The sequence below is a fragment of the Ovis aries genome, chromosome 15 (genome assembly GCF_016772045.2).
Source record: "Ovis aries strain OAR_USU_Benz2616 breed Rambouillet chromosome 15, ARS-UI_Ramb_v3.0, whole genome shotgun sequence".
NCBI lineage: Eukaryota > Metazoa > Chordata > Mammalia > Artiodactyla > Bovidae > Ovis > Ovis aries.
The window spans coordinates 46,168,513-46,182,562 of record NC_056068.1 but is presented as its reverse complement, the minus strand read 5'-3'; the positions used below and the strand labels follow the sequence as shown (position 1 = coordinate 46,182,562).

Genomic DNA, 14,050 nt, shown 5'->3' with positions numbered 1-14,050 from the left:
TGTGGCCTAGGGATTGAAAGGGATTTAATGCAGGACTCGAAATTGCATGGACCCAGGAAAGAGTCTCAGGGTCTACAGAGCCAAGCTTCACCGTGTTTCGGCCCATATCTCGCGGTCCAGGATAGCTGTGGTGGTGATAGTGCCCGTGGCTGGGTCTACATGGAACAATCCCCGGGCTGGCTGGGATGCGGCCAGACTGTAGGAGATCTGTCCACTGGGGCCTTGGTCCAGGTCATCTGCTTCCACCTGGTGGGAGTAGGAGGCTGCTGGCACTGGCCTGGTGGCAGACAAAGTCTGCCCAGCCCTGCCCCCATCTTCCTATCACACCCCACACCTGCAGCAGGGGTCCCTCCAAGGGCCTGGACTCTGGCAGGAAGGCCACGTAGTGGGGCTGCAGGAAGCGGGGCGCATTGTCATTGGCATCTTGCAGGGTTAGGGTAAGCACAGAGAAGGCATAGGCTCCTCCACTCTCCGCCTGCAGCACCAGTCGCAGCCGTGGGTTTGCCTCAAAATCCAGCCCCTCTGCTGAGCGGACTGTGATGGCTCCTGGGGGAAGACAGAATGGATCACTGACAGACCGCCTGCTTGCCCTAGCGCCTCTGTCTCTGAGGCTTACCACTGCAGGGCGGCCCCGCCTCAACCGAATCTCCTGGGGCCCAAAGAGGAGCGCCCCCAGGAACCTGTCCTCCAGAGCCCCCTGCTCCTGCCCCTTACCTGTACTAGGCTGGATGGAGAATGTCCCTTTCTCATTCCCACTGAGAATGCTGTATGTGATGGGTCCACTTGAGCCCCCTGCATGGATAGCCTTGGGGGAGACAACGGGAGTCCCTAAAGAGAGGAGGGCCATGGTTGAAGTGTGAGCACTACACTGAGGGAGTTTAGGGAGCATTTTCAGTGAGCAACCCCAGCCCATCCAGGGACACAAAGCTGGGAGACATGGTTAGGGACTCACCTGGGGGTGCATTCTCACGGAGCATGGCTTCACTACTGGTCCGGGGAAAGCGCGGTCCATGCTCAGACTCCCCTTGCAGCCCAACAATGACCACACCAGTGGCAGAGCGAGCTGGACGGCCAAGGTCAGTTGCCACAATGAAGAGGACACGATCTCGGGGGCTCAGAGATACAGGGGAGCGGGACACACGGATTTCACCAGTGTAAGAGTCCACGGTGGTGCCAGGAGGTGGCGTGCCTGCTAGCCGGTACAGGATGGAAGCATTGGCACCAGCATCACGGTCTTCAGCTCGCAGAGTGGCCAGAGGCAGAGTTGGAGTGCTGAGGACAGGGCCTGGGCGGGGCAGGCGCAGCCTCAGGGGACTGGTGGGGAAGGTGGGCGCATGGTCATTGACATCACGCACTGTGATGGTGACGGGCACTGTGGTGCTTAGGGGCCCAGCAGCTGCACTGTCCACCGCATTCACTGTAAAGGCATAGCTGGGACACTGCTCTCTGTCAAGGGTGGTGGCTGTGCGCAATTCCCCAGAGCTGGGCTCTAGCAGGAAGGCTCCTGCTGCACCTGTACCCAGGTAGTAGGTCACACGACCATTGGCCCCAGCATCAGGATCATGAGCCTGCAGCTGCAGCAGCAGGGTCCCTGCAGGTGCGTCCTCAGGCACCTCCACAGAGTAGGAGGGCACAGGGAAGGCTGGGGCATGGTCATTGGCATCCAGCACTGTCACCGTCACAAGCAGCGTAGCGCTGAGAGCTGGCTGGCCTCCATCCCGGGCTTCTATCTGCAGCTGGAATGCTGGCTCCACCTCCCGGTCTAGTGGCCTCATGGTGCCAAACTCCCCAGAAGCTAGGTCCAGGACAAAGGCTCCTGAGGGGTCCCCATCTGCAGAGAAGGGCATGCACACAGAAACATACATGTGGCAGCCCATGGGAGAGAGGGTTATTTACAGGCAACAGGGAAGAAAGAGAGAGAGGGAAAGAGAGAGGGAGAAGGGCAGGAGAGGGAAAGTGGAATAAAGGCAGAGAAACACAGAAGGTAAAGGAAGAAACTACAAAGTAGTTTTTCTCAAAGTGTGGTCTGGGGGCCCCAAGAATCCCCCTGAGACCCTTTTGGGAGTACATAAGATCAGAACTATTTTCATAGCAATACTAAGACATTATATGACTTTTCCATTCTCATCAACTCACAAATGCAGAGTGGAGTCCAGATGCTACATGACATATGATGATGTCATAATTTGGATGGTTAATGGAATGTGTGCTTATGTAATGGTGTGATTTCCAGAATATTCTAGGTAGAAAGTTTAAAGCATAAATGTGTTTTCATAGATTCACTCAGCTTTTGTTAGCTTGTGTTCAATCATACTTGCTTTAATCTTTGCAACCTCATTATTGTCCAACAAAATGGACAGTAAATCTCCTTGGGCCTGTGCAGAAATACAGCAAGTGGTATGCTTCATCAGCTTGTTTTGCAGTGATATTTAAAAATGTTCTCAGTTTTAATACCAAATGTGGTAAATAATGGTATGTGTTTATTATATATTTTATATGTTCAATTATTATATCATATTTTATTACATCAATAAATGCTGATATCATATAAGCCAAAGTTCTTTACAGCTCTTAAAAATTAAGATATAAGGGTTCCTCCATCCTACACTGTTGGTGGGAATATAAACTGGTATAGCCGCTATGGAGAACAGTATCGAGGTTCCTTTAAAAACTAGAGATACCATATGATCCTTCAATCCTATTCCTGGGAACATATCTGGAGAAAAATATAGTCCAAAAGGATACACGCATCCCTCAATGTTCACTGAAGCACTGTTTACATTAGCCAAGACATGGAAGCAACCTAAATTTCCATCCACAGATGAATGGGTAAGAACATGTGGTGCATATATACAATAAGATATTATTCAGCCATTAAAAATGAAATAGCGCCATTTGCAGCAACATGGATGGATCCAGAGGTTGTCATACTGAGTGAAGAAAGTCAGACAGGGAAGAGAAATATATATCACTTATATGTGGAATCTAAAAAGAAATGATACAAATTTATTTACAAAACAGAAACAGACTCACAGACTTAGAGACCTTAAAGGGGAAGGGTGGGGAGAAGGGATAGGTAGGGAGTTTGCAATTGGCATGTACATGCTACTGCATTTAAAATGGATAACCAACAAGGACCAATTGTATAGCACAAGGAGCTCTACTCAACATTATGTAATAACCTAAACGGGAAAAGAATTTGAAAAAGAACATATATGTAAAAGATTACATATATATGATAACTGAATCACTTTGCTGTACACCTGAAACTATCACAACTGTTATAGTTAATCAATTGTACTCCAATATAAAATAAAAAGTTTTAAAAAATAATGCTAAGGTTCCTGAGATGAAAAGGTTTGAGAACAACTACTCTACAGGGAGAGACAATCAAGAAAGAAAAGATACAGGAAGATAAAAAGAGACAAAGAGGGAGATCAAGTACTGGAGGGGCATAGAAAGAGATGCTTGGAGACCCAGAAACATAAAGAGAAGGACCCAGGCACACTGGGTTTGGGACACAGGCCAACAAGAAGTAGCCCTGGGCAAGTAGGTACAGGAAGGTTCTCACCCAGGATGCGGTACTGCAGCTGCCCGTTGGCTCCCACATCCGGGTCAGAGGCCCGCAGCGTGGTAAGGGTCTGGGGGTCCTGGCCCTCGGGCACCTCCAGGGAGAGATGGGCACTCCCAAATGCTGGGGCATGGTCATTCTCATCCTCCACAGCCACTCGCACTGTGACATGGGTCAACAGTGGAGGTGAGCCCCCATCCCGGGCATATACTGTTGGGAAGCAAAGTCAATGAGATTTATCCCGCTCCCATGGAGGAATCCACACCACATGTGTTCACCAGGTACACACAAAAATCAGAATATGTCCACCTTTTCACACCCACAAGCACACAGGCACGCATACATATATGTGGTGGTATAACAGGAAAGGCACTAAATGAGATAACAAGAGATCTGGGTTCAAGTCCCAGCTCTGCCACTTCCAAGATGTGTTAGCCTGAGCTAGCCTCTTTGGTACTCAGTATCCATATGCTGCTGTTACTGCTGCTAAGTCGCTTCAGTCATGTTCGACTCTGTGCAACCCCACAGACGGCAGCCCACCAGGCTCCCCCGTCCCTGGGATTTCCCAGGCAAGAACAATGGAGTGGGTTGTCATTTCCTTCTCCAATGCATGAAAGTGAAAAGGGAAAGTGAAGTCACTCAGCCGTATCCGACTCTTGGAGACCCCATGGACTGCAGCCTACCAGGCTCCTCTGCCCATGGGATTTTCCAGGCAAGAGTTCTGGAGTGGGTTGCCATTGCCTTCTCCATATGAGCCTCTGTTAAATGGCTACAGTGTAATCTGAGGGAATCCTAGAAGGCACAGCTGTGACATTATGTATTTGAGAGTTAGTATAATCACAGTGGTGACAGCCTAGAAGTCAGTTCACCTTGTACTCTGACAAACTCCCCCAAAGGATTAAAAATACAAGCTGTGCTGTAAGAGGTAGAAGTTTCTTGAAGGTACTTTGGGGGTCCTGCCCATGTAACACTGGTGTTTATGCCACCTCAGGCTTTGGGGAGCCTGTCAGTGTATACCTGTCAGGTTGATCTCCTCCTGCTCCTCCCGATCCAGGGCCCGAAGAGTGGTAAGGACCCCAGTGTCTGGGTCCAGGGAGAAATTTTCGCCAGAGATGCCTCCATAAGTCACTTGCCCGTTGGTCCCTGAGGAGAGCCAGCGTGGGGTAAGATCACGGGGTGAATATACCCTTTCTTGACCCAGTCCCTCCCTCTTCCAACTCATCCCCTCCTCACGCTTACCCAGATCGGGGTCGGTTGCCTGCAGAGTGAGCAGAGATGTTCCAGGCGGGCTGTTCTCCCGCAAGAGGACGCTGTACTCCAGCTGTTGGAAAGCGGGTGCCTCGTCGTTGACGTCGGCGACACTGACAGTCAGAAGCTGCGTGGCCGAGCGCGGTGGGGAGCCGTGGTCAGAGGCCACCACAGTCAGCACGTACTCAGCTCGCTGTTCGCGGTCCAGAGACCGCACCACGGACAGCGCTCCTAGGTGAGCGGTGGGCAGGTTGGAAGGAAACACTCGCTCTGTATTAGCATCCTCCTCGTCCCCATCCCTCCTAGCGGTCCAACTCACCGGTGCTGGGGTGTAGCCGGAAACAGCCGTCCGCGCCAGCTGCCAGGCGATAGGACACCCGTGCGGCCTCGCCCAGGTCGGGGTCCCGGGCTACCACGTGCAGCGCCGTGGGCCCGGGCGGCTGATCCTCAGGGAGGCGCACACGTGAGGGCGAGGCAAAGACTGGAGCGTTGTCATTCTCATCCGTGACAAAGACGCGCGCGGAAACGCGTGCTGTGCGGCGGCGGCTGGCGTTGGCGGGCCGGTCAGTGGCTTCCACGAGCAGCAGCAGAGCGGGAGTGGTCTCCCGATCCAGGCCTCGCGGGGCGCTGAGCGCCCCGGTGCGCGCGTCCAGGCGAAGCGCGGGCACAGGCGGCTCCTGGCGCAGCAGGCGGTAGCGCACATCGCTGTTGGGGCCAGGGCCATCGGCGTCGGACGCGCGGAAAGTGTACAAGGTCGCGCCCGGCTCGGGGTTCTCTGGGAGCGCCAGCGCCAGCGGGTCGCGCGCGAAGGCCGGCGCGTGCTCGTTCTCGTCCTGGACGCGCACCTGCACTCGCAGCAGCCGCGCGCCCGCGCCTCCCGGCCCCTCGGCGCGCACCGTGAGCGCGCGCCAAGCCGGACCCGCCTCGAAGTCCAGGGGCCGCGCCAGGTACAAGCGCCCAGTGGCCGCGTCCAGCGCAAAGGTGCCCTCTGGGTCGGCGCCGCCCACCAGTGTGTAGGTAAGGGCGCCCACCCCTGCCTGCTCTGGCGGCGCCACAGAGCCCAACAGGGAGCCGGGCCGGAGCCCCTCGGCTGCTGTCACGGTCAGCACGACAGGCACAGGCGCCACCGGGTCTGGCTCTGAGGGTTCCGGTGGAGGCTCAGCCGAGCGAGTGGAAGGAAGCACCTGTTGTGGACCCGGGAAGGAGGACGGAATCAGGGGGACCCAAGTAAAAGGGAATCTGGGCTGGCCTACTGAGTAGCAGGAGGGGCGGTCAGAGTAGCCTGTCTACAGGAGAGGGCACAAGGGCTTAGGAAGATGGTGCTCTGGGCAGGGGGGCCCACGTTGGTGGCAAGGAGACCGGGATAGATTGGAGGAAGGGCAGCCATACCTGCACTAGCAGCTGGAGGCTGGAGCTCCGAGGGGGGCTGCCTTGGTCATGAGCGCTCAATGTCAGCACGTAGTGTGGCCGCTCTGCTCGGATCAGGGGTGCTGCCGTGAGCAGCTCTCCCGAGTGAGGGTGCAGAGAGAAGAGCTCTGAGCCAGGACCTGGGGACAGGCGGAGCAAGGATGAGGGCTTCCATTCCAGAGCTGGGCATATTATGAGGACAGGCTATCCACCACCAACTCCCTTCTTTCCACTCCCCATATACCAGTTAGTATGTACAGGATGGTTCCATTCTCCCCCTCATCTGGATCCTTGGCCTGCAGAGTTGTCACCAATGTTCCTGGAGGCACACCATCTGGTACCTGTGGGAACACACAACTCATATACAGTTGTCTCCCTCCGTTCTTGAGACAACCCAGGATACATTCCGCTAACCTCTGTGCAGACAAAGCCCCCTTTCTACTCTCACACCTGTTCCAAGATGCAGTTTCTTTTACCTCTATCTACAGTTCTAAGCAGACACCCACATTCTCTCTTACTTCTTCGAGGCAGGGCCCTGCAGCTTCACATACCTGTATGGGGAGGCCTCCACCAGCAGCCCCTGAGGCCTGCAGAAAGGTGGGGCTGTTGTCATTGAGGTCAAGCACTGCGATGTGCACGGTGCCTGTGGTGCTGCGCGGTGGGCTCCCTGCATCCTGAACCTGCACCAGAAGCTGGTAGCTGCTTTGCCGCTCGCGGTCCAGAGTTTGTAGTGTGGTCACCTCTCCTGCAAATGCAGGATAGACAGAGAGCATGTATGGGGTAGCCAGAGATGAAGAGCCTGGGGTCTGTGGGAGGCTGGGGTTGGGGGAGTGTGGAAAAGAATGCCTGGGGAAAACTCTGGGCTCAGTCCTGGTCCCCACGACCAGACTCCGGGGATCATGTCTGGGTGTTCACCATTCTGAGGATGAGGCTATGGGATCTCAGATTTTGGGTCCCAGTGCTCACCAGTCTGAGGGTGGATGCGGAAGGCCTTGCTGTCTTCTGACAGCTGTCGCAGGCTGTAGGTCAGACGTCCATTGAGTCCTGAATCTCGGTCAGTGGCAAAGACCCGACCCACGCTTGTCCCTGGGGGCTGGTTCTCAGCCACAGCCAGGAAGGTGGGCTCCTCAGACAAGCGGGGACTGTGGTCATTCTGGTTGAGGATGCTGACCCTCACGGTGGCCGTGGCTGTCTGCTGCCCCAACTCAGCTTTGGATCCAGACACTGCCATTACTTTCAGTGTGTACAACTCCTGGGCCTCATGGTCCAGTGCTGCCCGCACCCACAGCCATCCACTCTGTGGTTCCAGGCCAAAGGGGCTGCCTGGCCCATCTGCTGCAAGGTGGTAGGTGACAGGGCCCCCATCTGGTGCTCGAGCCTGCACTTGTAGGACTTGAGTTCCAGGGGTGGTGCCTGAGGGCAGGTCTACACGGTAGGTAGGGCTGTCAAAGTGGGGAGCCAGCCCACGGGTCCCCAAGTCCTGTACCACCACCCGTAGTCGAAAATGGCTGGTGCGAGGTGGGGAGCCTCCATCCCGGGCTTCCAGCTCCAGTTCATGGGCTGGCCCCCCTGGAGGCCCCAGAGGTCCCATAAGCCGTATGTGGCCTGTGGTGGGGTCCACAGTGAAGGCCCCACCACCGCCAGCAAGCAGGGTAAAGGTGACTCGACTGTTAACTCCTGAGTCGGGGTCCAGAGCCCGCAGTGTATAGATGAGGGTCCCTGGGGCAGTGCTCGATGGCAGCAGCACTGTGTCTTCAGGCGCAGGGAAGGCAGGGGAGTTGTCGTTCACATCGTCCAGCAGCACGCGCACTCGAGCTACAGCGAACGCCGGCGGCACTCCACTGCCTGCCCGCACCTCCAGCTCCAGCACTGGTCCCAGCAGCTCCCGGTCCAGAGGGCGAAGTGTCTGTAACAGCCCAGTGGCTCCATCTAGGGAGAAGAGTCCTCGGGGATCACCCCCCGATAGGGCAACGGTCACAGGTCCCAAGCGACCTAGGGAAAAGAGAGCAGTCAGAAAAGAGATGGGGACACCTTCTAAGTTGGAGCCCAGACTCTGATCCCCAAAAGGGCTAGGTAGTGTCCACATCCGGGCCTTTCAAAGTATTAGAGGAGAGGCAGGTGTTGGCAGAGAAGCTGGGTGGCACTAGGGTGATATTCGTGTACCTGGGGATGAAGCAGAGTGCCTGCACCATGCCTAAGGAGGTGGCGGGGACTAGAACCAGAGTGTTTTGTATTGGGACTGTCAGTGGTGTGATACCCGAGGGTTACATTGGGGTGTCTGGGTATGGCACCACGTGGATATAATGATAAGGGATACCTGGTGGATTGTGTGCCTGGACTACGCCCACACTGGTGCCTGGTGCCACATCCTCTGGCACAGAAAAGACATACTGAAGCTGCTCAAATACTGGTGGTACAGGAGTTCCAGGCACAATGCTGATGTTGACTCGGGCACTGGGCTCTGCCTGCAGGCCACCTCCATCCCGAGCCCCGATCTCCAGCTGCACCATGGAACTGGCCCGTCTGGCCAAGGGCCAGGCTACCGTCAATAGCCCTGGGAGGAGGGACAGAAGTGGAGATGCATAAGGAAACAGAATATCACTGGAAGGGTTGGGGTGGGGGGCAGGTGGGGCCCTGGGAATGGGAGGATCCTTACCTGAGTGCTCGTCCAAGGCAAAGAGCGGGGGGCTGTTGCCAGCCAGGATGTGGTAGGAGAGTCGCCCATGGGGTCCCTGATCAGGGTCATGGGCACGTACCCTCAGCACAGCTGTGCCTGGTGCACTCTGGGCGCTCAGACTGGCAGCATACTCCCGTGGATAAAACTGAGGTGGGTTGTCATTCTCGTCTGACACAAACACCTTCACATATACCATAGACTTGAGGCCTCCCTAGTGAGACACGCAGCCATTAAGTCAGGTGGGTCTTGATTGGCCCTGCTGAGTACCCTCCCCCCAACCTGCCCACAGTGTGCCCACTTACCCCATCCACAGCTGTCACTGTGAAGTCAAAGCTTGAGGGCCCCTGATCACGGTCCAGGGTCCGGGTCGTGCACACATCGCCACTGTGGGCATCGATGCGGAACGGGGGAGACCCTGAGGTCCCAAGTCCGGCACCCAAGGAATAGGAGAGGAGGCCAAATGGGCCACTGTCCGCATCTGTGGCTGTCACCTGGGGAGAGGCTGGGGTGAGTGATGCCCCATCTTTTTGGCCAGAAAAGCCATAGTTAAGTAGCAATTAGAAGGAGCAGACCCTTGGCCAGTTGGTGCCCAGAGTCTTTGGATGGTGGATACACAGAAGGGACTAGTAGGTTACAGGCTAAACTCTAAACCCAGCTCAGATCTCACCACTTGCGTTAGCTTCCTATGAGCCTCTGATCACAACATTTTTGTCAACTGATCGATATATAACTTTGTTTTATGTGTGTTTCTGTTTAAAGGCACCTTATTTAATATATATTGTTGGCTGACTAACACTGAACTCAGGGCTAATGGCACAATTCATATCTAAGTGAAACTGACATGTATTTTCTCTATAAGGCACAGCACAGCCCTCTTGCTTTTAAGAACACAGACAGCACCTCAGCACTACAGTTGGGGACCATTTTAAACAGCAAAATCACCAAACAGAAAGCACAAAAATGTGAAAAATGAGGCACCAAATAGACCACGAAAAGGACCCTTGTTTACAACATAAGAGCTGAAACATGAAGGCAGGGCATTGCCTTGTTCGACCTCAGCCGGAATGTGCTCATCAAGAGACTTGAATTTTCCATCCTTCTGCACATGTCCGGGAATGACAGTGAAAACTCCAAGAGTGTGGATTCAGGGGATGAAATTTTAGACAGTTGGCGAATTCACAAATACAGAATCTGCAAATGGATGAGGAAAGCAAAGTGCTAAGGGCTGTGACAGCAAGTTCCAGGTGGGTCACAACAAGTTAATAAACATCACCAAGTCTCAGAATCACTCCAAGCAGAGAACTGGCTGACCTACAGAGTTATTCAGACTGCTGTCATAGGCCTTCTCTTTATTGAGTTTGGTCATTAAGTGGGATCTGACTGATCGCTGGGCTGATGAGGGTCTGCTCTGTGCATTTATGGATGTGGCTTATGCACCCTTCACATCCCTCTCGAGCCAATCTCACTGGAAATGAGAGACAGAGAACTGCAGGTCTATAGGACAACATTCAGGTCATTAAGCTCCAGGGGCTCCCCCAAACTAAGAAATAGGGAAAGGCTTTCTTGGTGACTTCTCAGACATCTCCTAGTTTGGCTCAGGTAAGGTTTATGATTGGACACCAAAGTCAGGAGCCTCTGAACATTTCAGAGTCAGATCAGCGGGAAACGCCATTCCAAAAGCTTCAGAGCTTAAGACAGGGCCAGGTGCGCAGTAGGTACTCTATGTAAATTTGTTCATTGAGTAAACAGACATTTGGATTGCCCTGCCTTACAACAAAAGCTTCTTTCAAAGCAAGTTTTATAAATTGGGTGCACATTAGGCCCTCAACAGTGGGTTAGCTGGTGCAGACTGCTGTAGCTGTGACAAAGTACTCTTTGTGGCTATGAGGGCCTCAGGGTCATGATATGCTATGGAAAGGAAGCTGGAGAGTTCCCCTTTCTTAGCCAGAAAATGTTGCTCAGAGAGAAGCCGAGCCAAGGACTTCTGATTGTTGCCCAGGCCCTTGACAGAAGTGATTTGTGCCATTGTTTACCCTCCTGAGAGACACTAAGACCTTGCCATGCTGAGCCCTGGAAACAGCTCCTGCTCTAACTCTTTACTGTGGCCATGGGCCCGGATATCCCAGGAGACAAACTTCCCCCTGCATCCATCTGGTAGGCAGCAGCACAGCTGCGGCACCATCTCCAGAAGCTGTTAAAGACCTCTGCCCTCTGACTCGCTGCAGGAAGAAAGCAATAAATAGTGGTCAAGGAGGTTGTCAGGAAGTGACCCCAAAAGGCACAGGGGCCAGTGACTGGAAATGACCAAGGCAGAAGTGAGTTTTCTGGCTTCTGCAGCCTCTGCTCAGAGGTTTCACTACAAAGGCACAGCCTTCATTGTCAGCAGGCTCTCAGCCCCTCTTCAGAGTCCAACCTTGGTCAGCTCCCTCTCCAGCTCTGCCTGAAAGCTGTAACTAACCTTACCTCTCTCTTGTTTCCACGGCCCCCCTCTCCCACCCCCAGCTCTCATCAAATGCAATAATGCAAGGAGGAAATAAAGACCTTCATGTGTGAACTCTCTAAAATTCCTTCTAGACCACAAACTTACTGCATCTGCTCCATGCTGACTTCCTTCCCAGGAGTCTCTCCTGCTTCTCCTGCCACTGCTTCTCCACTGCCCAGCCTTCCTCCACCTTGCCTTACTCTGTCTGTTATACACTGTTGTTCCCTGGAACCTTTCCTTGGCATCTTCTTCTACACATTCTCTGAGTGCCTTCTCTTCGACTGCTGTGGCTCTGATGATGATCTGTACTTTGACCGAGACCACTCCTCTGTGCTCCCAACCTGTACATCCAGATGCCTGCTCAACATCTCCACTTGGATGTCCCACAGGCACCTTAAATCCAACCTGTCCTAAACTAAACTCATGATCATTCCAACCTTTCTCTAATGATTCTTCCATCTACGCAGCTGCTCGAGCCAGAAATCTGTTCTTCCCTTTTCCTCTGCCGACATATCAATCAACTGGGGACCAAGTAAATCCTCATTATCCTTCTTATTTGTCTATTCCTCTCCATTACCATTATCGCTGTTCTGACTCAGGCCTGAGTCGTCTCTCCCCTGGGCTACTATAGTTCCGTTTTGATAGATGTCTAACCCTCCAGTCTTGTCCCCTCCACCAGGACTTCTCAACCTCTGCATGACTGACATTTTGGACCAAACATTTCTTTGTTGTGGTGCTGTCATGTGCATTTTAGAATGCTTGGCAGCATCTCTATCTACTAAATGGGCTTCCCAGTTGGCTCAGTGGTAAAGAATCTGCCTGTTAATGCAGGAGATGCAGGAGACGTGGGTTCAATCCCTGAGTCAGGAAGATCCCTTGGAGGAGGAAATGCAACCCACTCCAGTAATCTTGCCTAGAAAATCCCATGGACAGAGGAGCCTGGCAAGTTGCAGTCCATGGGGTCGCAAAAAGTCAGACACAACTGAGCGACTGAGCTTGCACGCACACAATCCACTAGGTACTGATCGATCCCGCCAGTTGTGATGACCAAAAATGTCTTTAGATGTTGACAAATGTCTCCTCCAGAGGGCAAAATCACCAGCTGTTGTGAACCACTGTTCTGCACTAACAAAAGCATCTTTTGAGAGAACAAATATGATCAAATTATTCCTCTACTCAAAAAGCTTCAATGTCCTTTAAAGAAAAATGCTCACACTCCTTGGCTTGGCTTCATTCCTTACTGTCTGGCCTCCTGCAGTCTCATCTCCCACTCTTCCATCTCACACCTTAAACTCCAGAGACACTAAGCCACTTATAGGCTCTTGAACAAGCATGTCACCTCTGTATGGAACCTTGCCCTTATCTGGTTCCCTCGTCAGCTCCTGCTTATCCTTTGTCTCAGCTCAGAAGTCCTTTTCTTTGGGAAAGCATTCACACTGCCCATCTGTAACTCGTATATATCTCCATATGGAAGTTTCTTTTATCGCAGTAAAACTGTTTCTTTGCATATGAATCTCCCCTCTAAACTGTAAACTCCATGAATTAGGTAGCAGTTACTCAATCATTACTGTATTCTGTGTCCCTAATGACAGATATTCAAATGAATATTGAATGAGTCAAATATTAAGCCTTCTTATAAAGGTTATGAACACCCAGTGGTCATTTTCACCCCTGCTTCCCTATGATTACTACTAGTAAAAACTCCAGGAAACCACCTGGAGAGATGCCCTCTTGCTTCAGGCACTAGTGAGGAGGGAAGTTAGAAGCCACAGCCCACTGGTCTTGGGCCAAGAGGGAGAGTAAACACATGGGAGAGTGGGTGGAAGCTGGAGAGCAGTAGGCAGGCAAGCACCCACAGTCTGGCCAAACGGGAGGTCAGCCAGGTCCAGGCACTGGCCTGAAAGTCTAGGCAAACAGCAGCTCCTAGAAGATGATCAGGGGTCTTCTGAGACACAAACATTTCCTCCTAAGAGATCTCCCTGCCTCTAGTCTCCTCTCCTGCATCCACAATTCTGTGGGAGAGCCAAAGCAATCTTTCCAGAAGACATATCAGATTCACCTAGAACTTCTCGTTGGTTCCCTGTGATTTTTAAAATAAAGTCAAAGCTGCTGATCCAACCCCTGTCTACTCTCGTCTCCCCATAACTCTCTCATCAGCACAGTTGAGGCCAACCTGAACAATGCTGCCCTTGAACACATATCATGGTGCCCTGTAGCTTTTTCTGTGGGCTTGGAATTCCCGTCCATATACCCCATATTATCCCCTTGGCAAAGTATCACCGCTTTTGCAAAGGTCTGCCTCTAGGCTTTCATAGCGCTTCATATGCCACCTGATACATCACTAGCTACTGGTGTATCTCCTTGCCTAGACTGTGACCTGCCTGGGAACAAGACTGTCTCCTTTCTTTGTTCTCAGGACCCAGCACAGTGCCAGGCCTACAATGCTAAGTTTTCAGTGTATTACTTACCATTGATCTAATCTATTTTCACCCTTAAAGCAAGTTAGCTTCCAAACTAACTAACAAACAGACAAACATAAAACATGGGATTTCCCTGGTGGGTCAGTGGTTAAGACTCCATGCTTCCACTGCACGGGACATGGGTTCAATCCCTGGTTGGGGAACTAAGAGCCCACATGCCACGTGGTACAGCCAAATAAAACCCA

General features: G+C 52.7%; 1 protein-coding gene across 2 annotated transcripts in view; it reads right to left on the bottom strand.

The window, feature by feature from the left end:
* The window catches only part of DCHS1 (dachsous cadherin-related 1), a 38,534-nt gene that overhangs the window by 4,866 nt on the left and 19,618 nt on the right, over window positions 1-14,050 (bottom strand). For both annotated transcript variants that reach the window (XM_060399976.1, XM_027979423.3), the window contains exons 3-17: window positions 9,206-9,394; window positions 8,883-9,114; window positions 8,544-8,780; window positions 7,193-8,218; window positions 6,778-6,971; window positions 6,471-6,567; window positions 6,209-6,366; window positions 5,139-6,003; window positions 4,811-5,050; window positions 4,589-4,714; window positions 3,572-3,781; window positions 953-1,831; window positions 715-828; window positions 335-546; window positions 92-246 (exon numbers count right to left, since the gene is read on the bottom strand). In XM_060399976.1, coding sequence (XP_060255959.1) covers window positions 92-246; window positions 335-546; window positions 715-828; window positions 953-1,831; window positions 3,572-3,781; window positions 4,589-4,714; window positions 4,811-5,050; window positions 5,139-6,003; window positions 6,209-6,366; window positions 6,471-6,567; window positions 6,778-6,971; window positions 7,193-8,218; window positions 8,544-8,780; window positions 8,883-9,114; window positions 9,206-9,394 — 4,934 coding nt within the window. The remainder of the gene's footprint in view (window positions 1-91; window positions 247-334; window positions 547-714; window positions 829-952; window positions 1,832-3,571; window positions 3,782-4,588; window positions 4,715-4,810; window positions 5,051-5,138; window positions 6,004-6,208; window positions 6,367-6,470; window positions 6,568-6,777; window positions 6,972-7,192; window positions 8,219-8,543; window positions 8,781-8,882; window positions 9,115-9,205; window positions 9,395-14,050) is intronic.